We start from the raw sequence: 26,506 nt of genomic DNA, 5'->3' as shown, positions 1-26,506 counted from the left end.
AAAGATTTGCTTTTTCCTCTTAATGGACAGCTACACAAGGACATGTACATATTTAACATATGCATGAGAGATCACACTCAGCATGGAGAAAATTATTCTTAGAGGTATCAAGATGTGCTATGCAAAAACACAGATCTTACGAAAGCTCAGACAAGCTAACCTGTGCTAAGTCAAGGAGAGCCTTTGTAAGCAGGCCAAACAGCTTTATTATTCGGGGAATGATATTAAAAACAAATCAAAATAAAACAAGAGCAAAAACCAAATTTGATAATTAGTTCAAAATACAATTCTTACAACTTAGTTCACCTTCAAGAAACGGCTCAGCCAGTATTTTTAAACAACAGTCATTATGTTAAAGTGAAGCAAGCTAGGATAAATGGGTAATACACACAGTAATCAATGGTGTCCCCAAGGAAAGAAACAAGTTAAAAGGTCTTTCAATAACTGCTCATATCTAGTATCTCATTTAACAATGTCTTCTTGCAAAAATTAAACAGGTATTTGTGAAGTAAATTCTAAAACTAACCTTTGGGTTAACTTAGTACTACAAATATAAATACAATGGTCTGTTGTCTGAATTAGTCAGTTTAAGGGAGCTCTGTACACATTTTTCTTTAAAGTTCAGTACCTTAATAACACCACTAAAGACCCAAGGGCAGCTGTGGATCAGTACTCCGTCATCTACCCTTGCCTTATGGCCAGTGGTATATTGAGTTATGCAAAAACCACTGTTAAATAGTAGTGAAGAGCACTGAAAGCTGGTTTATCAAGCAAATTGTCAAGCTGGTTGCTCATATTCTTGAATATTCTTTCAGTTTCTTGTCCTCATACCAAGAGGATATATAACTGTGTTTTCGTTTATTATTTGAAAAGCGAGTAAGAGGAATGTAAACAGTGTTAAAAATCTTTACAAGTATTGAATATTTATCCCGCTCACAAACTAGAGATAAACCATGAAAAAGTAAACTTATTTAAAAAAAACAAACAAGCAAATAACTCTGTAACAAGTAGCTACCGACTGTTAGAACGTGTTTGAACCTGTTTTCCCAAGCTTAATCACTAGGCAATCTATCAACAAGTAATAAGTATAAGTATTTCCAAACAGGGTTTTTGCTTTCAAACCATGAAATAAATACAAGTAAAGATGGCTTAACACAATAAAGACAGAAATAGAAAATAAAAAACAAAACAACAACAAAAAAACCCAGAAAAGAAAAAGAATTTTCTACTACAGATATAGTAGGGAAAAAACAAGTCTAATTAAATCAAAGTTTAAAGAACTATCCTAGTATTTTCCACAATGCTAGTGCCTGAATACATTGCCAAATGGGCACCAGTAAGAAATGAAATAGTGAATTGTATAGCTAGATTAACATTTCTGGATTTAACAACATTATTGGTACCAAGTGACTGGAAAAAAACAGAATATGGTGTCAAAAAACCTGGCTTGAAAACTTAGCTTCATGGATAAAGCTCAAGGTCATAGTTTCCACTACTTTGAAATGGCCCAAAAACCTCTTTCTCGGGGCAAGAAAAGTTTTACAATAATGTAGTTGTAGGAAATTCTACTGAAAAATAAGTTCCATTTATTTTAAGAATTGTGTCTAGGTTATGTAACAAGTCAAAAAAACCCAGGTTATGTTCCTCTAAAGCTATGTAAATTGTACCAAATCATAAAACAAGAGCATTGTTCCCTACTCCACAGTTTCATGATAAAAAGGGAGGAAAAAAACATACTAGAAAATAAATAGAATCTACTAGAACCATAAGAATCATCACCCTCAAGGTCATAGAGCAATGAAGTTATAAGACTTTTAGGAAAGAAACCTGTATTAGAGAAGCAATATAAGAGAAGCAGTTCTAAGAGTACAAATTTAATAACCAAACAGGTTGTTTCAATTCTATCTCTGCCATTTACTAGGGATGACCTTAACATCTATGTGTTTCCTCACCTGTAAAATAACGTCTACCTCAAAATGCTATTCTATGTATTACCACTTCTATTCTTGAAAGAATAGCTTTTCTAAGATCAATTCCTCTGGCAAGAACAACAATAAAAAGGTCTAGATGAAAATAAAAAACTAGATGAAATAAAATGAAAATAAAAAACTACCACCTTACATCCATCAAGATAGCTACTATTGAAAAGATAGAAACAAACAAACAATCAAAAAAAAACCCCAGAAAATAACAAGTGTTGTCAAAGATATGGAGAAATTGGCAGTTTTGAGCAATGCTGGTAGGAATGTAAAACAGTGCAGTTGCTATGGAAAACAGTATGGCAGTTACTGGAAAATTAAAAATAGAATTACCATATGAGCCAGCAATTCCACTATCCAAACATATATTCAAAGGAATCAAAAGCAGGGTCTTCAAGAAATATCTGTACACCCACTTTCACAGCAGCATTATTCAAAATAGCCAAAGGATGGAAACAACTCAAGTGTCTAATGGATAAACAGAATATGCTATATACATACAACAGAATATCATTCAGCCCTAAAAAGGAAGGGAATTCTGACACATACTACAACATGGACGAACCCTGGGTAACAAAAGGACAATCTATCACTTGTTGGTTCGACTTGTATGAGGCAATTAGAATGGTCAAATTCATAAAGACATAAAGTACAGTGGTGGTGACCAAGGGCTGGGAGGGTAAATGGGAAGGATGAGGGCTATTATTGTTTAATGGCTATATAGAGTTTTGGTTTTGCAAGATGAAAGTTCTGGAGATGGATGGAGGTGATGGTTGCACACCAGTATGAAAGAACTTCATATCACTTAACTATACACTTAAAAATGGCTAAGATATTAAATTTTATGTTACATGTATTTTACAATAATTAAGAAAAATACCCACCAACTGTTTAAAAGCATCAAAGAGTGACAAAGGCAACCTGGACTTGTGGGGCCAAAATTGTGGAGAAAAGGCAAGCGTCCTGAGAGGAGCCCACATTTTGCCCCCCTTGTTCCCTTGGGTCACCTGTCATATTTGGAGGAATAGCAGTAAGAGGCCAAGCTGAAAGCCACAAGTGGGCTGGCGATCAATAAGCTGGGACTTACGAGGCCAAATCTTAAGAGGAGAGAAATGCAAAGAAAAACCAGAAATTCTACAAGCAATTTTCATCAAGATACTGCCACATTACCTAGCATGGGTGAGACACCAAAACATCAAATAGAAAGTCATACTGGGAGGCTAAAGAATTGAAGAGACTGTTGGCAGACTTGCAGTGGTGAGGAGACTAAAACTAGAATTCAAGGCATTTCCACGATACTGTGTAAAGAAAACTGGCAAACACCTCAGGCTTTTAGCTGAGACCCCAGAAAGGATTTTCCATATAAATAAAGATACATCCTTGCAAACAAGGCAAACTAAAAAGACATCAACCTTAGCAAAGCCTGCAAGTCAGCTTCAACTAGACCACGGTGATCTGGCTGATACTGTACCTGCCTGTCAGAAGAAAATTACATTTCCTTTGAAGGAAGATAATACCATTAAGGACCTCCCCAATTTTTATTGTACAATACTGGCAAAATCACCAGACTTGCCCTCAAGCAAAACAAAACACCCAGGATCAAATGTCTAAAAATCAAGGGGGAAAACCCAATAAGTCAAAAGTATGCTAAGACTCTTAATGCTATACAGCATTTATATCATGTATAAGACAATAGGAATTGGTTAGAAAAAAAACTATATAAGGTAAACTCTAAGACAAGGATCTATGTTGTATTCCCTAAGGTAAACACAGAAATAGTAAAGAATATATAAATAACAGCTAATAGGACAGGGGGATGAGATAATAAAACATACTAAAAGAAAGCAAGAAAGCTGGGAAAATCAGTAAAGAGAGAGAAAAAAAGAGTAGGATGGAAAATTTAAACCAAAACACATCATTACAGTGAATGTAAATGAACTCTATGCTTCAATTTAAAAACAAAGATTATCAAATGGTGTTAAAAAAGCATGTTACTGTATGATGCTTGCAAATGACATACTTTAAATATAAGGACACAGAAAGGGAGAAAGGAAAAGATGGCAAGAAATCTGCCATGCAAACATTAACCAAAAAAAACCCTCATATAGTAATACTAGACAAAGTAGACTTTAAGGTAAGAAGTATCACTAGAAATAAAGAAAAGGATATTTCATAAAAATAAAAGTCAACTCAACAGGCAGATTAAATTTATACTTACATTGTAACAAAACCTCAAAATATATAAACTAAAAGGAGAAAAAAACAACACAGTATCAAATCTGAAGAATTTAACATTTCTCAATAGCTGACGGGACAAGCAGACAAAAAAAACTTAGTAAACGCATGGAAGATCTGAACATGGCTGATAAATATGACCAACAGCTGCATACTGAAAAGCTGTAATTAACTGAATTCAAAGCTTCTCTTCAAAGACACCATTAAGAGAGAAAAGGCAAGCCCAGAAGGAAGAGACAATGTATCTAACAATACATATACCTGACAAAATACTTATAAAAGAACTCCCACAAATTACTAAAAACAAAAAAACTTCCAGAGAACCCACATTTCTAACACACGGCAAAAAAGATTTGTTTACTTATGTTATACACCGACAAAAAATGTTTGTTAAAAAATCAGAAGAGGACTTTCAAATTAGCGAAGGGCTAGTGTCCTAGCAAATGGACAGAATAACTGCCAAGAGTACCCAATGTATTTGGTGAGTTTTAATAATAAATCCATAATGATAGTTTTAAATAACTTCTGATGACAGTAGCAGTCTGAAGTCTTAGAAAGTCACTTCTTCGAGGAGGATTTTAAGTATCAGATTCAAAAGAAAAAATGAGAAAAGTAACACAAAATACTAAAGATTTCTAATATGCTTCAATAGCTTACAGATGTCACTATTATTTTTTTAAGTTTTTTTATTAAGGTATCATTGATGTACAATCTTATGAAGGTTTCACATGAGCAATATTGTGGTTACTAGATTCATCCATATTATCAAGTTCCCCCCCCCACAAACCTCATTGCATTCACTGTCTGTCAGCATAGTAAGATGCTACAGAATCACTACTTGTCTTCTCTGTGCTATACTGCCTTCCCCAGATGTCACTATTCTTCAATTAGGCTTGGGAAACCCGAGTTATAAGCTCAAATGGATGTACATATCATAAACTTACCCAATGATAGAAGAACTTGGAAAAAGGAACCACAGTTGTTTAGAATGGTGCTTGATACATTAATATAAACTCACTGTATCCTTGCTAAATGAATACATTTATCCTCAGAAACACAAAGGAGAATGAATGTTAGCTCAGTTCTGGGTAAATTATCATAAATTCTGTTAAATAAGAGTCATTATATATAATTCTCCTGCACTCAGGTGGTACAGCAATGTGGTGAAGGCCATGGGCTTTGGAATAAAAAAAGACTTGTATTTATTTCATTACTCAGTAAGGTGATAACAGATCTGGCAGGTTAGTTCATCTCTCTAATCTCAATTTATTCATTCACAAAATGGAGAGTAGAGTATTCACCTGGAAAGACAGGTATTTACAGTTAGCACAGGGATATAGCCATATAATAATAAATGGTATCTTGTACATGTTCAGAAGAATATTTTTACTTTTTCAAAGAAATAAAAGTTTTATTGCTTTCCCAAACTATTGCTTAAAAATAACAATAAAAAGATACTGTGAGGATTAAATGAATTAAAAGACTTCAGTGCTTAAAACAGTGCCTGGTACATACTAAGGTCTATGAAACCATTATCTGCTATGATAAGGAAAAGTACTGGGTAGACGCATAACCAACCAAGGTTTTATCAACTCACTTAATTAAGAGTTCTTAAAGAAACTGTCATCAACTTAATACTAATCTACCCACACCTGTTTTTTCCTTCATTACCATTCCCCAGACACTACTTGTAGCTGTTTACTTTCAGTCTTAAAACGGTATAAAACTTCACAGCTGAAAGAGCTCTAAACTTAAAATGATCTAACCAATACTCAGCCAGATGTCAGTTAGGCCTCACCCATAAACCCCTTGAAGCGGCACATAAAAGTGTATGCCGTGTGGTATGCAGATGCACAGGAGCCTACCTCTAAGAGAGGGTCTATGAATTTTGACCACCAAGGGGTCTATAATCCCAAATAAATAAGAACCAGAGCTTTGTTATCCAATTAACTTATATTCCTTACAGATAAGGAAACAAGAGTCTTACCCAGGGAGGTTAAATGACTTAAGCCAATTAATGACAAAATAGGAATTAAAGCTGAGTGTCTCTTAATTTATCATTGAATGATTTTCTCACTACTCCAAACTTCCTGTCTATGATGATGCCCTGATTTTATTTTACATAAAAGCCTAGGTACTTGGCTTTTGACCTAACCATAAAAAGATGCAAAGGTATTACATAGTCAGTAACAAATGCAAAAACTAGAGCACATATGGGGAACGCCTGTGTCGAACAAACCCATCTTGCAAAAGCAAAGCCAGTAGAAATATTGAACATGTGTGAAGTTTAACAGCCCAAAGCCACTGGATCCTATTTTTTTCTAAGAAGTCATTTTGAAATAAATCAGAGAAGGTACTAAAATGACTCTTAAGTAACCTATCTGTGCTCTTCCAGAGTATAGTTATTTCCAAACTTTTCCAAATATGCAATATAGAGTATTATAAAGGAGAAATGTTTTTTTGAACCTAGAAAAAACAAAGTCCACTGGAGAAAATACAGACTCACAAATGCCACCATCTCATGCTCTCACCCTATCTTCTTTCTTGTAAGGACACACAAATCCTTGGTAGCTTCAGCAGTTAGGTTATTTCTCTCACTATGCTCCTTGCCACCTATTACCTTTGGTAATTGCAACATTAATAATAGCATGAATTTGACATACTCTTTACAGATGCCTAAATTTTCATCTCCCATCTTATCAGGATTTCCTTCACCCACATATTGGGATGGGAAAATCCTGAACCCCCATCATTAGAAGACATCAAATATCTCTGGCCCTGACAAACTTTTCTCTTCCACCCATCCTACTTTTTTACACAAAGTGAACCTGTTCCTTACTCTCACTGGATCTTCAGGTCTACTCATCCCTAATATCTAATACTTCTATTTCCTAGGATCTTATAATTCACTTGCCTTCTTATTAAGCACCACAGACTCACGTTCAACTATTTCAACAATGTTACTATCTCAGAATTGTCTCCCCTACCCAATAAGGTAAATTCTATCGTGGGTTTTCCTTATTTTAAACATTGTTCTCTGAGACTAGAAAGTAACCCTGGAAAAAATACAAACTCTGACTGCCTCCACTACACAAAATTTATGGAAACTCACCTAAATTATCTCCTCACAACTATAAATGACCTATTTATTTACAGATAGTGGACCCCAGGACAGGGGATATTCAAAACCTTTTCCTTATATTAGTTTCCTATTGCTGCTTAACAAATCACCCCAAATTTAGCAGCTTACTTTTTTATTTTCGTACAATTCTAGAGATGACTGAAATCAGTTTCGCTGGGCTCAAGTCAAGATGTCAGCAGAGCTGGTTCCTTCTGGAGCCTCTGAGGGGGGAATTCACTTCCTTGTCTTTTTCAGCTTCAAGTAGCCATCTGTATCCCTTGGCTGCAGTCCCTCCTCCATCTTCAAAGTGTACTACAAACCCTGCTTCTGTCAACACTGCTTTCTCCTGTGACTGACCCCCTGCAACCATTCTAAGGGCCCTGTGATTCCAGTGGGCCCACCGGGATAACCTAAGACAATCTCTTCATATCAAGAGCCTTAACCTAATCACAGCTGTTAGGTTCCTTTTGCTGTATAAGGTAACAATCCCTGTTTCCAGAGATTAGTAATGAACACGTTGGCAGTGGGGTGCTGGGGGTGGGAGAGGAATGCTGTGCGTACCATTCAGCCTATCACATTCCTCAACACCTACCCTCTGTCACTCTAAACGGATGGTCCCACCTTCTACTTAACTAAAGAGACTGAGCACGTCAGCAGAGACCCTCAGTTTCTCTCCTCTTCACAAAGTCACTGCTACTTTCCTCCTAACCTTCTGACCCATCCTTGCTGACTTTCCAAATAGCTAAAAAAAAAAGTGGTGACTCCCCTTTCCTGGGTTAACTCTTCCCCCATGCCTTTGAATTTATAGCCTCTAATCTTTTAAGGATAACCTGAAATATTACTGTACCTTTGCTATTTGTGAAAAATGACTGGAAATATAAATATGAAAATAGGTTTGAAATTCACCAGTTTTATGCAAAAAAGTCCTCTATTAACCTTCTATGAGCCCTATAAATCACTATAGGAAATGTTTTTCTATTTCCTTTGACGTTAATTTTAATTGCTCCAAAGTAGTCTATGGAATACCACCTATAAATTCAATTTTCCCTTGATGTTGTGTTCATTTTTATAGTTTAAGGGGGAAAAAAATGAACCATATGTTGATATATACTTATGGATTATATCAATAATTAAGTAATTATATAACCTATATAAATAACAAACTTTCTCCATAAAATACTCAATTCTTTCCCCAATCATTAATGTCTTAAACAATTAAAACTGAAAATGAGACCTATGTACTGAGTAGTCCCAAACCAATTTTAAAGAAAAACAACAAGTTTAAGTAGAGCAGAGACTACACACACTAATACCTTTAGGGGCCAAACAGGTAATACAAGTCTCAAATATTAGGAAGGGTGGAGTGGCAGAAACTAGAGGTCACATGTTCCATCTAGAGACATGTATACTTTCTTTTTGAAACACTGAACCTGCCAAACAACAAAGTTATTTGAGACAAATTTTGACCAATGGCTACTTCCATTTCTAACCTGTGATTCCATTTTCATTTTGCAAGTCAGTATGTCCTATGGTATCTACACACCAAGGTTCATGCTTGACATTTTAGATACAGACTTCTCCTCGTAAGGGGTAAAAGCTGGCTGAGTGTAGGTGGTAGGTGGTTAGACAGTGAAGCATCTTCTCTCCTCCCTCTATGAGACTGATCTAAAATTCCAACTGTTAGAGCCAGTATTCATAGAAAGAGAAGAAATGTGTCTAGGCTCCATAAAGGTTTAGCCAGTGTACATGAGGTAAAAAGCCCTATCTAGCAGGTAATGCAACCTGAGAAGTCTGGAATGAAAGTAAAGTCTTCAAAGAAAATAATATAGACATTGATAGGAAAAACTTTGATTTTTGGAAAACTGAAAGCATTTATCTATCTTGACTAAAGTATTTGTCATATGGTTACATGTATTTGCCAGGAGTAATTTTTAATACTTTAGCTCTACACACTTCAATATACTAATTTTACCTTAACAGAGAATACTATACAGAAAAAAGGCAAAATAAAGAGAATGTGGGATATGAAAAATGAAAGAACTGTATTGTGTATAATGTGAAGCTATCTTTCTGAATCTAAAATAGCTTATTGTATTAAGCATTTTAAAAAAGCATGATCTATTAAAAAATAATCTGTGTGTTTTAATTCATTCAAGATGTCTGTGAGTACCTAGTTTGTACAAAGAGCTATGCAAGGTGTTGGTGACACAGGAACTGGGACCTCCCATGAAGTTCAGTCTGGTAGGGAAATGAGGCAGTGAACCATTGTTGATAGTGATCGTGATGAATGCTGCACACAAACAGTACTGGGTACAATGAGAACAACTGAGGCCAGTGGGCAGGGTGAGCATGGGTGAGGGAAAGCTTATCAGAAATTTAAGCTAAGACTTAAAGGGTAAGTAGGAGCAAGCAAATCACATAAGAGAGGACACCTTATGCAAACATTTTCAGACAGAAAACACACGCTAAGATTCCAAGATAAGAGGGAGGGATTTCAGCAGGGCAGTCACATGATCATGTGCTTTAAAAGAATAACTTTAGGAGCAATGTGAAAAAGAGGAGAGAGAGGAATACAGGAATATTCTAAGACCAGCTACTGGGAGGGGAATTGTCTACACAGAGGAACTAAATGAAGCTATGGCAGTAAATGATGCATACCAGGAGAAGGAAATCTAAGAATGCCTTTATTTCAGGGACAGAAGAGAAAGAGGCGTGGCCAACAAGGAATAGTCAAAAAGGTAGGAGGCATAGCAAGAGAGTGCTTTAGTGTTACAGAAACCAAGGACCCAACATGTTAGAAGGAGAGAGCAGTCAACTGGGCCCAATACTGCCGGAAAAAAACGTCAAGGAGCATGAGGATTAACAGCAATCTCTGCCTTCAGAGATGTGCAAATATGGTGACTCTAGTAAGAACAAGACTGAACAGAGTAACTGAGGTCGAAGCTTAACGGGAATGTATTTAAAGTGAATGGAAGATGAGAAAAGGGAGATAGCAACTGTCAAGACATCTTTATGAGACATTCAGCTATAAATGACAATGAGAGACCCCAGGAGATCAGTGCAGGGTCCAAGAGAAAATCATAATTTTATTTTGAGGATGTGAGTGGCCTAAACACATCTAAAGCTGATGAGTAAGACCCTGTCCTGTAAAAAGGCAGAATCCAAAAATGTTTCAGGTTTTTTACAAGACAGAAAGGGACGTGATCCTTAGCACAGGTGGAGAACTGGCCTTTGACAAAAGAGGAGATACTGCCCTCCATAAAAACAGGAAAGGAAATGAAAAAAAACACAAATGGGGAGAAAATACAGGTAAAGTTATAGATTCAGTGGCAAGAAATAAACAGTTTCCACTGGGTGCTTTCTCTTTTCTGAGAGGTAGAAGGCAAGATCATTTACTGAGTGTGAGGGGTTAAGCAGGAAAAGTTGGAGGTCTGAAGAAAAACAACTGTTTCTAAGCGGGGGAATGAGCTGACTAGAGAAAGGAGACTGCTGGGCAGTGTGGAGGGTCAACTGGAGGTCTGTGACAATGGACAAATAGTGGCACTAATCTACTCGGTGTGGGGTTTCCTCCTGAAGAGGGCCAGGAAAGGTTCAGTTTGCTGGGTTCACCCAGGGCTGTCATACTACCAGGTGAGTCTGATGAAAGGATGAAGGTACAAGAAATATTAATACTAGTTAATATTCACTGAGCACATTACTATGGTCCAGGCCCTAATAAGTGCTTTACATGAATGGCAATTTAAGCTTCTCAGCTACCCTACCCAATTTTCATTTAAAAAATTTTATTTTCATTTTATAAATAAGGAAGGTTGAGGACTAGATGGACTAGTGTCTTGTCTATGGTCACCCAACAGCCAGGATTCAAGGTCTGAGATGTAATTTTGGAACAACAACAAAAAGGAACTGAAATAAAACACAAATTTTAAAAATAACATTAAAGTGTGTATATTAATTTTAAAATACTTCTTTTATCAATAGAGTAAGGGTCCATAAGACTATAAGTGGTTTTCTACCTAACTGCTGAAATTTAAAGACTCACCAAATTCAGAATTTAAAAACAAGCAGTAAGCTGACTTATTTCACATTTATATCCTAGACATTTTATGTTTCCATTCTCATTTACCTAAAAATATCAGCACAAGCTCAATCTATATCCTAAAGAGGAAAATGAAGCTCAGAAAGGCTAAGTAATTTGTTATACCTTTTATCAAAATGAAAAATGAAGTAGCCTCCCCAATTTCTTTGCCACTAAGCCTACAAACCCAGAGGTTAATAAGCCTGACTAACTTCATTCAGCAGAAGAAAAACTTTGTAACTGTTTGATCTCATTGGAAATTCTTTCCAAAGATTGCTTTCTTTTGTCAAGTTAAAGAAACAAGGATAAGCTCTCACTACTGCAACTAAAAAAACTAAAGAAACTAAAAAATTTGAAAAGTAGAGTAAAACCTCTCAAGAAAATCATTATGTCCAATTCCTAAGCACAAACACTGAAATAACAAAACAAGTTATGCGACTTTATAATTCTATAGTGACACATGAAATAGTAGTAAGAGGGAAAAGGGATTATATATCTGAATATATATATTGCAAGGATTTACTATTAAGTGATAGATGGCAGCTATTAAGCATAATTATATAAAAATATTTGTATTAAGATAACATCCCCTATAACTGAAGATATAAGGACATTAGGTTTTAAAAACTTGTTGGACAATATTCAGCTTTCACCTCTCATGCTGTCATTCAACCACCCTTACTCTAAATGAGAGGGTAATAAGGCTTTTTAATATTTAACTTTTTGAAGCATAAGTTCTAGATATTGAGGGAAAAAAATTAAATCTTTCCTTTTCAGTCTCCCATTCCAATAGTTAAGTATACGAACAATTAAGATTTTACTTTTATTAGCTAAGACTGATTGATCCCTGTAAAGGAAGTATCATTAAAACAAAAGAGGATCTTCCATACTGACATGTACCATCCAACTAAAGGTGACAGAAAGGAGGTGTATTTAAGGAAAAGCAACAAAAAGCTCTACTTACCATATACATTAGTATGTCTCTAATCATCACCATAGCTGTTTGATGATCATTCCAAGCTTGATTTAGCGTCTGAAGAAAGTTGTTATTCAATGAATTTAGTACATCTTCTCGCACCTATTAACAGAAGAGTTCATTACAGTTTGTTTAGACGCACACATGCACGCGCTGAAATGTATACATGCACATTATCTGTACAATAAAATAATGAAGTGGAATCTTCCATTTTAAATAAAAGAAATGTTATAAGCCAGTAAAATATTTTAAGCTATAACCTGTATTCAGATGACTAACAAATATGTTTTGTATAGTCCTGACCCATCTGTTGACCTCCAGAATCATAAAGCAACTTCCAGTCATTTCTCAATCGTCTTAATGCCATAACATCAGTCAAAACAAAATCCTAAATGCCTGGCATTCAGTAAATACTCAATGAGCATAAACCATTAACTGAATGCTCTCTGTCTACAATGTACCCAGCAAATGTGTGCTGCCATTTCTTCTGCCTTGCTTTACGTAGCTCACTCCCTCACTTTATTCTGCTCAGGCTTCTCCTCTGCAGAGGTCTTCCCTGACCACCCTACTTTAAGCAACAACCTCTATCTCTACTCTACTCTACACTTTCTTTTCCCTTAAATACTCTATGCTATCTGTTCCTTGTTTCTCCCACTGAAATGTATGCTCCACAGCAGCAGGATTCTGTTTTTCCCATGTGTCTCTCCTACCACTAGAAACAGTGCTTGACATATGTAAGACCCTTTATTTCATCCCCACCCTCAATAGAATGATCCATCTCCAACACAGTTAAGCTCTTTCAGGGTATGTGCCTTTGCACAGCATCCCCTTGACTCTAGGATGCCTTTTCTACTGCAGTCCTGCTCAGACTACTCAGACTTCAGGAATTCCTTTCCACAGTCCACAAGCACACTGCTACCTTCACCAATAGGAGGTTCTGGACCACCGCACTTCATCCTGCTATACTATCAGTCCAAGGGAAAGACGATTTGACAAGGCAACAGAATCTAGACTCTGGTTCTATCTTTAAAGTAGTGTATTTGTCCTCTAAGTTCCTGTAACACTTTGGGATTACACTGCCAACCCCTCTAGTCATTCAAATCTAACCCATCCTCTGGGTCTAGCTCAACTCTCCGTAACTCCAGCCTAAACAAACATCATCTATCTCCAAACATCCTTTACTACAGATAGTCTGCGGCAGTGGTTAAACTTTTTCAGGTTGGGGAGAATCTGAAGTCATGATGTCTTCCAAAGAAACAAACTATGATATGTATGTTGACATACACAGGTATCTGTTCACCTGAAATCTAAAACACACATAAATAAAATGTCATTGCATATTAGAACTAATTTAAACAAGTGGTTGGAAGTGCCAAAAAATAAAATAAAATACATGTAACACGCTATTCCCAACACATAGGAAAACAAGTTCAAATTGAGAAAACTATCAAATTTATTTTTTCTTATATGTGAAGTGGAAAATAGGTCACTAAGACATTTTAGTGATGGGACATCTATTTTACTAAATATAATATGAAATCCACTAGCCTATGCCACGTATTTTTTTTTTCAGGATTTTATTGTATATTTAATCTTTTATTCACAAGACTAACCTCTCTGACTTCAAAATACACCACCCAGAAATCACTCAATAAATATGTTGATTGTATCAAAAGTGATAAACATTCACATCAGTTAGTTGACAGTACTGTGAACAAATGCTTTTATGCAAAGCTGGTAATACATTAGTTTTTCTTCACCAAGCTTTGTATCTTTTCACTGAACCACTGAATTTTGAGTAGCAATTTAAACTCATGACCATTGTACTATATAACAGAAATTCTAAACACCAGAATATCTAGCAATTTATTACTCTTAAGGAGTTAAGTGAACTTTTGTATACTCCTTTGTTGTAATATCAAGTTACGTGCTAACTTCATTAAAGTCACCCTGATTTTGGAACACAAAAATGTGCTTGGTAGTATTCGCTGGATGAATGAAAAACTGACCAATCAAATTTAAAGTTATAAAATAAGATGTATTTCCTAAAGTTCTTTATACACTAAAATAATAAGTATTTATGTAATATTTATACCAGGATTTCAACACAAGTGTTAACTAGAATAATATGCACATGAAAAGTAAAAAAATTATCCTGACAAATCTAACAGTGAATTTTACTTAGCAGAAAATAGGAGATATTAGGAGTTAATTTGCTTATTTTTATTTTGTAATGATTATGCATACACATGCAAATATATGACCAAAAAGACATAAAATGCCTTAGATAAACTTGCTGCAATCTCTTAATTATTCAAGTAACTGTATTAGCAAAAAATTCTTCCTGTAATACTGCCCCAGAAAAATATCTTTCTACTCTCATACATGAAAAATTTGTTCAAATACATAAAATAAAAAAGTAGGAATGAGGTGAAAATTCAACGATTATGAAAATTAAAAGACTTTTTAAAAGAAGCTAGCATACAAACCAAAAATACACATTAAGTGAAAAAAATAAAGATTTACCCTTTATTTGACAAGTTATTAACATGACAATACAAAAGATTTTAAAAGCTAGACAGTGGGGGCATGTGTGTGGTAGCATTGTTATCTTATACTCTAACATGACCACCATTAGTTTATGCGTCAGCAAACACACTGTCACAGAACCAAAGGAGCTACGTAGCAAGAAGGATCAGCCTTATTACTTAAGAAAATCTACATGGTTATCCAAATTAAAACTGGAATATGAACGGTGAAAAAAGGAAGAACAAGTAACAAAGCCATGGAAGACGATAGTAGGATGGAACCAGCTGAGAAAAAGAGGCTAAAATGAGCCCCTGAAAACTGATGGCTATTCATGGCCCTTAGCCTTGCAAAAGGATAAAAGCAAGACACAGGCAGTAGTTCAGAACAGAAGAGCACAAACCTGGCAGAGAATTAGAATCATTTGAAGAGCAACAGATTTCCATCAAGAGAAAGAGAAGATAAGACATGGACTGGGAGAAAATATTTGCAGATGACAGATCAGATAAAGGACTGTTATCCAAAATATACAAAGAATTCAGAAAACTCGACAGTAAGAAAACAAATCCAATTTTAAAAACTGGCAAAAGACCTGGACACCTCACCAAAAATGTGTCCACATGCCAAACAAGCGTATGAAAAGATGTTCAACATTTGATCATTAAGAAACTGCAAATTAAAACAATGGGATACCACCTCACACCTATGAAAATGGTCAAAATCTAAAACACTGACAACACCAAATGCTGGTGAGGACTGCTGACACCACCAAGTGCCTGGTAGAGCAACAGTACTCTCATTCATTGCTGATAAGAATGCAAAATGGTACAGCCACTTTGTAGACAGGCTGGCAGCTTCTTACAAAACTAGACATATTCTTACCATATAATCCAGCAACTATGCTCTCTGGTATAAATACCAAAGGAGTTGACAACATAGGTCCACACAAAAGCCTATACATAGGTGTTTATAGCAGCTTTACTCCTTATTGCTGAAACTCGAAAGCAACCAGTATCCTTCAGTAGGTGAACAGATAAAACGGTGGTACATCCAGACAATATAGTATTATTCAGCACTAAAGAGAAATGCACTATCAAGCCATGAAGTGCATACTGCCAAGTGAAAGAAGCCAATATGAAAAGGCTACTACTATGAGATTCCAACTGTAGGACATTCCAGAAAAGGCAAAACTAAGGAAACTAAAAATATCAGCGGTTGCCAGGTGTTAGGGTCAAGGGAGAGATGAGTAAACACAGCAAAGAGGATTTTTACAGCAGTGAAACTATTCTGACACTATAATAATGGATACATTTCATTATACATTTGCCAAAAACCCACAGAATGTACACCAAGAGTGACACCTAATGTAAACTAAGGACTTGGGGTGACAATGACACGCCAACGTAGGGTCATCAGTGTAACAACAAATGTCCACTATGCTATGGGGTGCTGTTAGCAGAGAAGGCTATGCATTGTATGAGGACATATGAGAAATCTCTGTACCTTTTGTTCAACTTGACTGTGAACGTAAAACTGCTCTAAAAAAGAGTCTATTTTTTTTTAAATGACTTTGGGGCCCACCTAAGATCCTAAGAAAAAGAACAATTTGTTTTGTTTTTAAAAAAGTTACCCAGGTGATTCTAATACAACAGCCAGGATTAGGAACCACTGGCTCAAAAGAGTTACCTACACTAGCCATTTGTGTTCTTTCACTTTGTAGAATTTCTTTAAATGTGTACGTTTATAGCTGTAATAATAGTATTGACACAATTCTGAGTTCTGATTTTTTTAAGCCATCAATTAACATTCAACTCTAACCTTTGCTTTAGAAGAAAAGTACCTAGCTATTCATTTCTAAAGCACCACAGTAATTCAAAGAAAAAAATTCATATTACAATGAAAGAAAAAAAAGTCATCTGAGATTTTAAACAACTTCCAACATAACACCAAAAACATGATTTATGAAAGAAAAATACGATAAATGGAACTCCATCAAAATTGCAAACTTTGGTTCTGCAAACACTGTTGAAACAATAAAAAGGCTGCAGAGTTGGAGAAAACAAACGACATATCCAGAAAAGTAAAAAATATTTTTTTAATTATACCTCAGTAAAGAAAGCAAACAAAATTAAAACTGGACAGAGACTTGAATAGACACTTCACCAAAGATGATATACAAAGGCAATTTTGCACATGAAAAGATGTTCAACAACATTAGCCATGATGGAAATGCAAATTCAAACCATGGTGAGGTACCACTACACACCCATTAGAATAGCTGAAATAAAATACACTAACAATACTAAGTGGTGATAGAGATTCTGAGCACCTTGAATTCTCAAATATTGCTGGTGGGAATGCAAAGTAGTAAAGCCTCACAGAAAAACAGTCTGACCTTATCTTATGAAAAATATACACTTACCATATGACCTAGTAATCCCACTCTTAGGTATTTACCCTACAGAAATGATAACTTACATTCACACAAAAACCTGTACAAAAATGTTCACAGCAGCTCTATTCGTAATCACAAGAAACTGTATACAATCCAAATGTCTTTCAACAAGTAAATAGGTAAATGGTAAGTAAACTATGGTATAATCATACAAGACTACCACTCAGCAATAAATAGGAACAAACTGCTGAAACATAAACAGCTTGGATCAGTCTCAAAATAATTACAATGAAAGAAGTTGGTCCTAACAGGATATAAACTGTGTGGATTCATCTTACATGACCTTGAGAAAACAAAACTAGTGACAGAGAACAGACTAGTAATTGCCAAGTATTTATTAGGGGTAGAAGAGTGTGACTATAATGGAAAAACAGAGGGAGTTTTCTGCGTAGAAGAAATGTGCTCTGCTGACTGTGATACTGATTTGCACAATCTATACATGGGCTAAAATTCACAGAACTGTGTAAAGAAAATAAAAGGCTAATTTTTATTGTACACTGATTATTTTAAAACCTTGCAACAATTATGATTCTCAAGATGGGTCCTATCTTTACATTACTGTATCATAAACATAAGCTATGCCAGAATCTTTATTAATAAAAGCAATTTGAATGCTAAACAATGAAAGAATTAATTGCTCTGAATATATCACCCTTATAAATGACTGCAATAATTCACATAAGCATACCACATACATTCTTCATTTCTGTGAATATAGCTTATCCTTTTTATTACATCCTTAGCAAAAGTTAAAATGGAATTAAGTCAAAAAGAAATCTTTATTTTTTCAGCATTGTAATAAAACCTGTTTGCTGCTGATAAATTAATATCCAAGTTGAAAGAAACACATCCTCAAAGCAACCAAGCATCTGGCAAAGGGACGAGGAGAATGATGCAGAGGAGGATGATGCAGAGGAGGATGACAGGATAGGCCAGTTGGGCATGAGCATGACTGGGAGCTAAAAGATTGCGCCCAGTCTCTGTCTTCGAATTTTCACATCCAAGTATCCTCATGGATCAACAAAGACTGACCCTGGACTAGCAGCTCTTGGCTGGCTGAAGAACTGATGGACGTTAATAATCTGCACAGTACATACTCCCTGACCCTCTGACACATACATATAATTATTTTTAATCATTAATTAAAATTTTTTTCACCCTCTAAATTTCAATGCCTTCGGCAAAATCCCTGCCAGCCAATCCTAATTAAATATCTACGTAGGTGACACAAAGAAACCCATCAACCAAAACTAATTATGAAGATTTTAGTTCTAAAGTTCACTGAAACTAGAACTGTGCCATATAATTAAGGATGGTATATAGACTAATAAAAATTAAGGACTCCCTTCTTAAGAAGTTCCAAAACTCAGAACAGTATTTAATTCAAATACAGAAAAATCTCTGAAGTACAGAAATTTGTATTCAGCATTATTTTGAAATGAAATTCACATCATGTATTAAAAACAAAATGAGTCATGAACATATGCACATACTAATTATACAAAGAACATTAAAAAGTATCAGAGATAATATAATTGTAAGAGGTGTGACCTAGAAATCTGTACTATTTTAACATTCACCCAGGAACTAAAATAATCAAATCAGTATTTGCAGACAACTGCCCAGGGCAGTTACTATCTGGGTCTTTAACCATGTTACTTAACCCTAACCTGTCTGGTCTGTAATTCCTCTTATTTGTAATATAACATGGGCTGATTAATCAATGGCATGAACTCCATGGTTCACAAAGATGCCTTAGTACCATGGCAGGGCAGGCTCCTTTTTCTCTGATTCAATAAATATAAATATAATTTATATTGGTTTTGAATGAATTTAAAAGTGGGATTTTGTTTTAAATATAACTTTTAAAATAACTGAGCGCTAATGATGTCTGCTAAGTAACCCTCCGGCAATAAATTCTAAAACTTAAACTGCTTGCTTCAGCTGATGAAAACAGAGTATTTACATAAATATGCAACATTTACCATGATAAAAAACAGAACCTCCCACCATAACGTGAACTTTTTCAGTGTGGCATATGTAATCTGGAGGCCCGTCACTTTACAATTTGTACCAATTATGTTGAGTCCTATTTCTAAGGAATGACACTGAAGAATTACTCTTCAAGATCTCTCAAAAATTTTTTTACTTTATCACACCAAGATGATGTGCCATAAACCTACCAATAAAAGTGGCTGACTACAGAAGTGAATCTCAGTGGGAGCCAGGCCATGGAGTACAGAGGACAACTCTCTCACACAAATAGTTGAAAAAAGCTACACAGCTCTTCCCCTTACCCTAATAATTCCTGATTTAGAAGATTAAAAAGACTGCTACGTTTTGCTATTTTTATGTAACAGTCATATATAGTGACTAGGGCAACACAGGAGTACTGATGCTAAAAAGTCAGTCTGCCTGATTCAAGTCACAGATCCAACACTTGGTAGATGTGTGACCTTGAGCAATTTATTTAATTTCTTTATCAGTTTTTATAAAATAGGAATAATAACAACACTTTCTTCAAGGAGCATTTGTGTGGATAAAATGAGTTAACATATACAAAATACTTAGAACAGTACCTAGCTCATAGTAAATACCATATAAGCATTTGCTATTTATAATATTACTTGAATTATATATTTGTAGTATTATTCATATGCATATTTGAATCTTTGTACTCAAAGTGTGGACCACAAGGGCAGTATCATGGTCAAGATGATCACCATCTGGGAGCTTGTTAGAAATGCTCAATCTCAGGTCCTATAGCAGACCTACTGAATCAGAATATGCAGTTTAACAAGATCCCCAGAAAATTCATAAGTGCCTTAAATTCCGAGAAAAAAAGTGACATAAAACACATATATACATATATATAATACATATATGTGGCCTTGAGATTTCTGTATTTCAAAGCAAGCTTCTATTAAAGTTAGGAGAATTAATCTTAACTTCTGTAGGTAAGTTTAAATTTCCCAACAATTCACTGATGACAAGTGATTCCAAAATGATATTCATGACCCTCTTGGTATTTCCAGATTGACAGTATTGTTCTCATTGTTTTCATTAACTTTTAGAATAAAGGTGGTAATCTTGATTAGAGGAATCATACCAGCACCATTTTAATAAGACAGACAGCCACAGCAGGGAAAACTTTTTTTCTTGATTGCTGTCAGAAGATTCTCTATATGTAATTCAACTAATGAACATAAATTAGTAATACAAGTTTAAGCATTTCAGAAAGAACACACTACTTGCAATTTCAAAATCTTAATTTCATTCCCAGAGGCAATGTTCACCACTCACTCTCTACTTGTGTCAAAAATAATGCACTTAAGTCAAAGAATACATAAAAAATCTTTCCACAAACTGACAATTCAAATATTCAATAATTACTTCCAACAAGCAAAGCAGGGTGCTAGGTACTATGGGGGATTCAAAATGCACTCAGCCACGCACAATCTCTAGGGGGGAGGTGAGAAAAGAGGCACCTAATATTAGCATTCGTATGACCTCAATACAAAATGGAATACAATGAATAATAGCACTAGAGAAGTCATGAGGTTCAGAGCAGGGAGGGGCACCCAGTCGGAATTAGGACAACACATTTTCATTATTTCATACATAAAGAAAATTTGCTATGTTAAAGCAAGTAAATCATCTAAATTTGGCATCAGTTTTTAAAAACACATTCTTAGTTCAAATATTCTTTTTAACTTAAAAAAAAAACCACACACATTAGAAAATCAGGACTTCTCTCTAAGTACAAAGTAGGGCCATGAAACATGGTAGCTTTTTACCTAGGTTAGAAAGGAAAGCAGAAAGAAAGAGAGAAGGACGACGAATTTTCATTTGCAAAATACTCCATTCTTAATGGGTAAGACATACATATTAAAAGCCATTACAGCATCAGTACCATAGTTAAACTTTGAACAGGGACACTGACATAACGAGCAGTAAAACACATACAAAGCATGGCAACATGGTGATCATGGAGAAAAAAAACCTGTCATACATTCTGATTCCCAGAAGATTGACAGACTCCAGTCTCAAAAAATCAGAGGTATACAGTACCCAAATTACACTGTGCTTTGTAAATGGTAAAACACACTCTGCTTAGTGGTTAGATTCAGTAATTAACTTGGGTAGGCAGAAGTATCACCCCACAGAGATGACAAAACAGAACTCTGCAGCCAGTGGACACAAACAGTGATGGTTTCCATTTGACTAATATTATTCTCCATTAATTTCACCAGATAAATTCCTGAGTGCCATGATAACGAAGGAGCAGGAAACACAAAGATGAATGAAACAGACCCTAGCTTGTTTTACTTATTTAGTAAATATTTTTAAAAATTACTAAAAACTACAACAGAAAGCCAGATAGAGAGGGGTGCAGGCCCTCACTGTGCTTATAGTTACCCAACCATTTAAGTGGGAATGGCTGGTATTTAACATCCCCAAACATCATTTCTCTTCCAAGCCTTTCCAAGCCTACTCACGCTCCCATTCCCTTGGTACCCCAGGCTGCTCCCTTCCTGGCTCTCTAAGTTTCTACTCCCCACCCTATCTTCAATAATCTCTTCCTCTTTTGGGATTACCCTATTTATATTCAAGTCACTCTTCCAAATCATATTCATTCAGAGTTTGTACACTAGCTCAGTGCCTTCCTCTTCTTTCTGACTCCTGTCATTACCCTAAACAACTCCAATATTCAATGTAATGGTTCTTAGTTTCTTCCAACAACTTTAAATTACAGAAGAGGACAAGACAAGATGGCAGGAGAATGAAAGGTAAGCAGCAATGAAACACTGGAAACGGGCACTCCTACTAAAACCTTTTGCGCCATCTTCACTTCAGTCTCTGAAGATTACTGGCTCCTGTTACCCACAGAATAAAACCTCTTTGAGCAATGTTTTTCAAAACCTAGTCCACCTAACTTTACCATTCTTCTTTTAAAATGCATTTGAAGCCCTTTAATACACTGATTTACCTCACTATGCTCATACCCACCTGCATTTTTTTACTCATGCCATTTTCCCTACTGAGAAGGTCTTTTACCTTTGTTCACATGCCGAGTCTCTACTAATCCTTTAAGACTCATCAGAAGTGACCTCCTCTTTCTCTGTTTCCTGAATGCCTCAGGTGTAATAATTCCCATTCGAATCCAATCACCTCACTAAACTGGGAGCTGCTTGCTGATAGGCTTGGATGAAACACAGCAGAGACTCAGTATCTGTGGGCCCCCGAATCTCTTTGCCAATGAAAACCTTATTCATGAGTGTTTCTCTCAATGTCCTTTGTAACTTACTGTAATCATTGTATTTGTAACCTGTTCTGTACTTAATACATTAAAAACTCTGAATTCATTCATATTTGTCTAGAAAGGAAGGAAAATCACTAAAAAAGCTTTATTATAAAAGTTAAATCTGTTTCAGTAATTGGATTACAAAACAGTCCAGGGCTTACCACAAAATTACCAACTTCATTTCCACATGAAATTAGCACCCTCAGATGAACATCTTAATTTACCTTAAATTACCTTAAATACTTAAAACTGTGGCTCTTTTCATTCTCCCTCTAAAAATGGGGAGAAAAATCAATACACTAAAAAAAATAATTTACAGAGGTTTCATTTCTAGTAAATGAGAGCCTACATACAAAAAATTAACAGTAGGGTGTTGTTCTACAAAAAGACTTCCGTTTACAAAAAAATTCAAACCATAAAGTCATTTAAAAATTGAAACTATTCCCCTTCAAAGTTTCACGTTCCCTACCTTTTGTTAAACCAAGTGCTTAGAACTGATCAGGATCACAAGGCACAAACTGAAGTATGTAAGTCCAAAGCATAAGTTCTGCAAAGGCAGGGATCTTGGATATATGATAAATGCTTATTAGACCAGTACCTGGCTCATTATAGGTCCTCAACAGGCAGTTTTCTGAAAGAATAAAAAGTGAGCAGGGTGAAAGCTCCTCTTATTCTGCTTTTCTCCCATTCAGTCAAAGTAAGATATTTGAAGAACAGGATATATGGATGATAGAAAGACTTTGAAAACCCTGGAGTAAGTGTTCTTTTTAGCAGTAAGGAGCTGTTTATAGTAGAGTTAAAACGTCAACATCTTTCTTGGTTCAGCTGTGTTTCTAAGAGGAAAACAAACTTTCAAAGAACAAGTAGCTTTCATAAGCTCATTTATGAGGCTGCCATATTATAGTAGTAACTTGAAAGAGAAGGGCCAATTAAGCTTAAGGCAAATCTAAGAAACCTGTTAAGCATCACAAAAATGGGATCATTCCTGCCACATTAAAACCAAAGTTTTGCCTCTGACTTTAAGAAACAATTAAATATGAAAATATTTTTATTCTAAATACACACTGTGGCACAGAAAAGAACAGTGAACTATAAAACCTATTATCTTCCTAAGTCTTAATAACACAAAATTATCATGACACATATTCGTTATGTAATTTCAAAGCTCATTCAGGCTAACAAAACCAGTCCCCATCTCATTTTATAAATTAATACTCTAAAGGCCTGGGAAGTCTATTGATTTGTTCAAGATTGATCATGGCAGAATCCGGTCTCAAACCCAGCCCTCCCCACGTTCTACCCAGTACTTTTTCCACTGCAGCTACTTCTAAGTTACTTCTTCCTATTAAACACGGAGGGTTCAAGAGCAGGTTATAAAGGAAAATGTTGGTTACTTTACTATAAGCTTAGAGACTTCCTGTCAAGTTTCAATCCCAAATAGCAATCCTCTAAAAGAAGACGCTCCAAAACAAAACACTTTTACGTGTTTTACAAGTTGTGTCAGTTATATGTCAATAAAACTGAAAAAAAAAAGATGGCTCCACTCTTACCTAACCCTGCACAAGTAACAACAGATTAGCACTACACTATTTTTTAAAATTATCTTTTAACATTAAACACACACAGACAAAATGGTTGTGAAAATAACTCTGCTGAATAAATGTCAAAATTAAATTACTTATAATTTAAGGTTGAGTCTTAAAGTACCGCTAATGATTTGCCATCTTTCAGTCTCCATCCCCCTGAATGTCGAAATTCCTCAGGTTTCCATGTGGAATCCTTGTTTCTTTTTACTGTGTGATTTTTGTCTACATCCAAGGCTTTATGTATCATCTATACGCTCACAATTTCCAATATACATTTCCAGTTCAAACTTTCAGAGAGCTAGATGTGCATATCTAATTTCACTGACATCTTAAAATTAAACTGTCCATATGGAGCTTTTTCTACCCCCAAATCTTATATTAAAAAAATGTAAATACCTAGTTGTCCAAGAGCCAAAATCCTAGAAGTCATCCTGGATTCTTCCCTCTTCCCGTTCCCTACAATCACTCTATCAGCACTATCTTTCTACATCCAAATGCATTGCAAATCTTAGTTTTCTCTCTCCCCACTGCCACCATACTGGTGAAACCACCACTATCCCTCACCCACCTTTCTGGATTATTCCTCCTTGTCCCCCTTGCTTCAAGTCTTGGGCCCTCTAACTTACTTACCAATAGCAGCCAGAGTAATATTTTAAAAACCACCATCAGGTCATGTCAATGTCTTCTTAAAAGTATATACATAAATTAAGTATGAAGCCTTTATACCATCTTTAAGGCCTGGCACTACTCAGCTTCTGCTTCTCTCTCCAACTTCACATTGTCCCTTTCTTCCCCACTACCAACTCTTAACTCCCCATTCACAACAGGCTTCCCTTCCCCCCACCCCCAATTCTCTTGTCCAGGGATTGACAAAGAATACTCTATTGTCTTTTTAAAATAAAGCTGTACTGGAAAACTGCCATTCCCCTCCACTACCTTGTGGTCTTGCTGCTGTTCTACAGCACAGGAGAGTTCAGTTGCCATGACAGAGAATCGCTCAGAAAGCTGAAAATACCATCTGGTCTTTCACAGGAAAAAAATGTCCTATTAGCCTTTCTCTTTGCCTGAATGCTCTTCAACCCACTTTTCTCATGAGCACCTTCTCATGCTTCAAGTCCCTGTTTAAACATCACCACTTCCTCAAAGAGCCCTTTCTTGTCTATGCAGCTGTCATTTTTATCATTTTTATCATTTTTATCCTGTTTTCTTCATTATATTTTATAACTGAACGTTTACTTGTTTAACTGTTCCATAAGAACAGAGAACAGGCACATTCTATTTACCAATATATTTCTTACACCTAATCATATTCTGACAAATAATAAATACCTTGAATGTTGAATTAATTCTCTGTATGAGGCTTTTTAAAATACTTTTGAGGCTTTGACAAATAATCTTAAAATTGGGAAGTACCAGACATTTTTACCCCCAGGGTAACCATGCTTTTAAAATTTGTTTTATTTAGAAAAATGTTAAAGAAAAAAACAATAATCCCTGTGAATTCTGAAATGTTTTCATATATACTAAAATAAGCTTTTTCTTATGGTGAGGCACAAAGGCCACATCACACTCAAAATTTTGCTTTGTGGTCTTCACAGATTTACTGAATTCCTATCTACAGGAGAAGAATACACTATCAAGTAAAAGAAATAGCATTTAGCTCTTCTATGCCTGCTTCATCTTGAAATTGATTTCCACAGCCAATAATCAGCTACTTTCATCTCAAATAAACGCTCTCCATTTTCTCTCTGGTAGCCTGTACTACTCCACCATACCAAAAATGTTCCTATTTACGCTATTCTCATCTTGAAACCAGGGTACTAATGAGCTATAATAAATTAGCCCTGATTCCATGTAAAAATTTTTTTTTCTTTGAATTCTTCAATGTGAAAAGATGGGTCCTGGCTGTTTGTGCCATAGCACTAAAAGGTTCACTTCAGTAGGAAATAGCTTTGCTTTCAAAAATACATATACTGTTAGGTAGTTCAGCTAACTGCTAAAAGCACAGTGAACATAAATGTGATGAACAGATGAGGAAGTATGCTTTCAGAGCCACAAAAAGGAATATATGCTTTAAGACTGAAAATAGTTACTTTGATAGCACAGAATCCTAAGCCATTCTCTCCCTTTCCAGTCAGAAGGTATTATGGAGTGACAAGCAACATCGATTTCCATGCAAACTACACTTCTGCATATTTTATCAGGAACTTATTCTTAAGTCCCATTTGGTAAAACAACCCAAATCTTC

At 35.5% G+C, this 26,506-nt stretch overlaps 1 protein-coding gene across 3 annotated transcripts in view; it reads right to left on the bottom strand.

Moving 5' to 3' along the window:
• Positions 1–26,506, bottom strand: part of CUL3 (cullin 3) — a 98,967-nt gene that overhangs the window by 32,576 nt on the left and 39,885 nt on the right. For all 3 annotated transcript variants that reach the window (XM_073218055.1, XM_073218054.1, XM_073218056.1), the window contains one exon: positions 12,375–12,488. In XM_073218055.1, the coding sequence (XP_073074156.1) occupies positions 12,375–12,488 (114 nt within the window). The remainder of the gene's footprint in view (positions 1–12,374; positions 12,489–26,506) is intronic.

This window comes from Manis javanica, chromosome 12 (assembly GCF_040802235.1).
Source record: "Manis javanica isolate MJ-LG chromosome 12, MJ_LKY, whole genome shotgun sequence".
Lineage (NCBI taxonomy): Eukaryota > Metazoa > Chordata > Mammalia > Pholidota > Manidae > Manis > Manis javanica.
The sequence above is the reverse complement of the archived record's forward strand: the minus strand, read 5'-3'. Positions and strand labels throughout refer to the sequence as shown.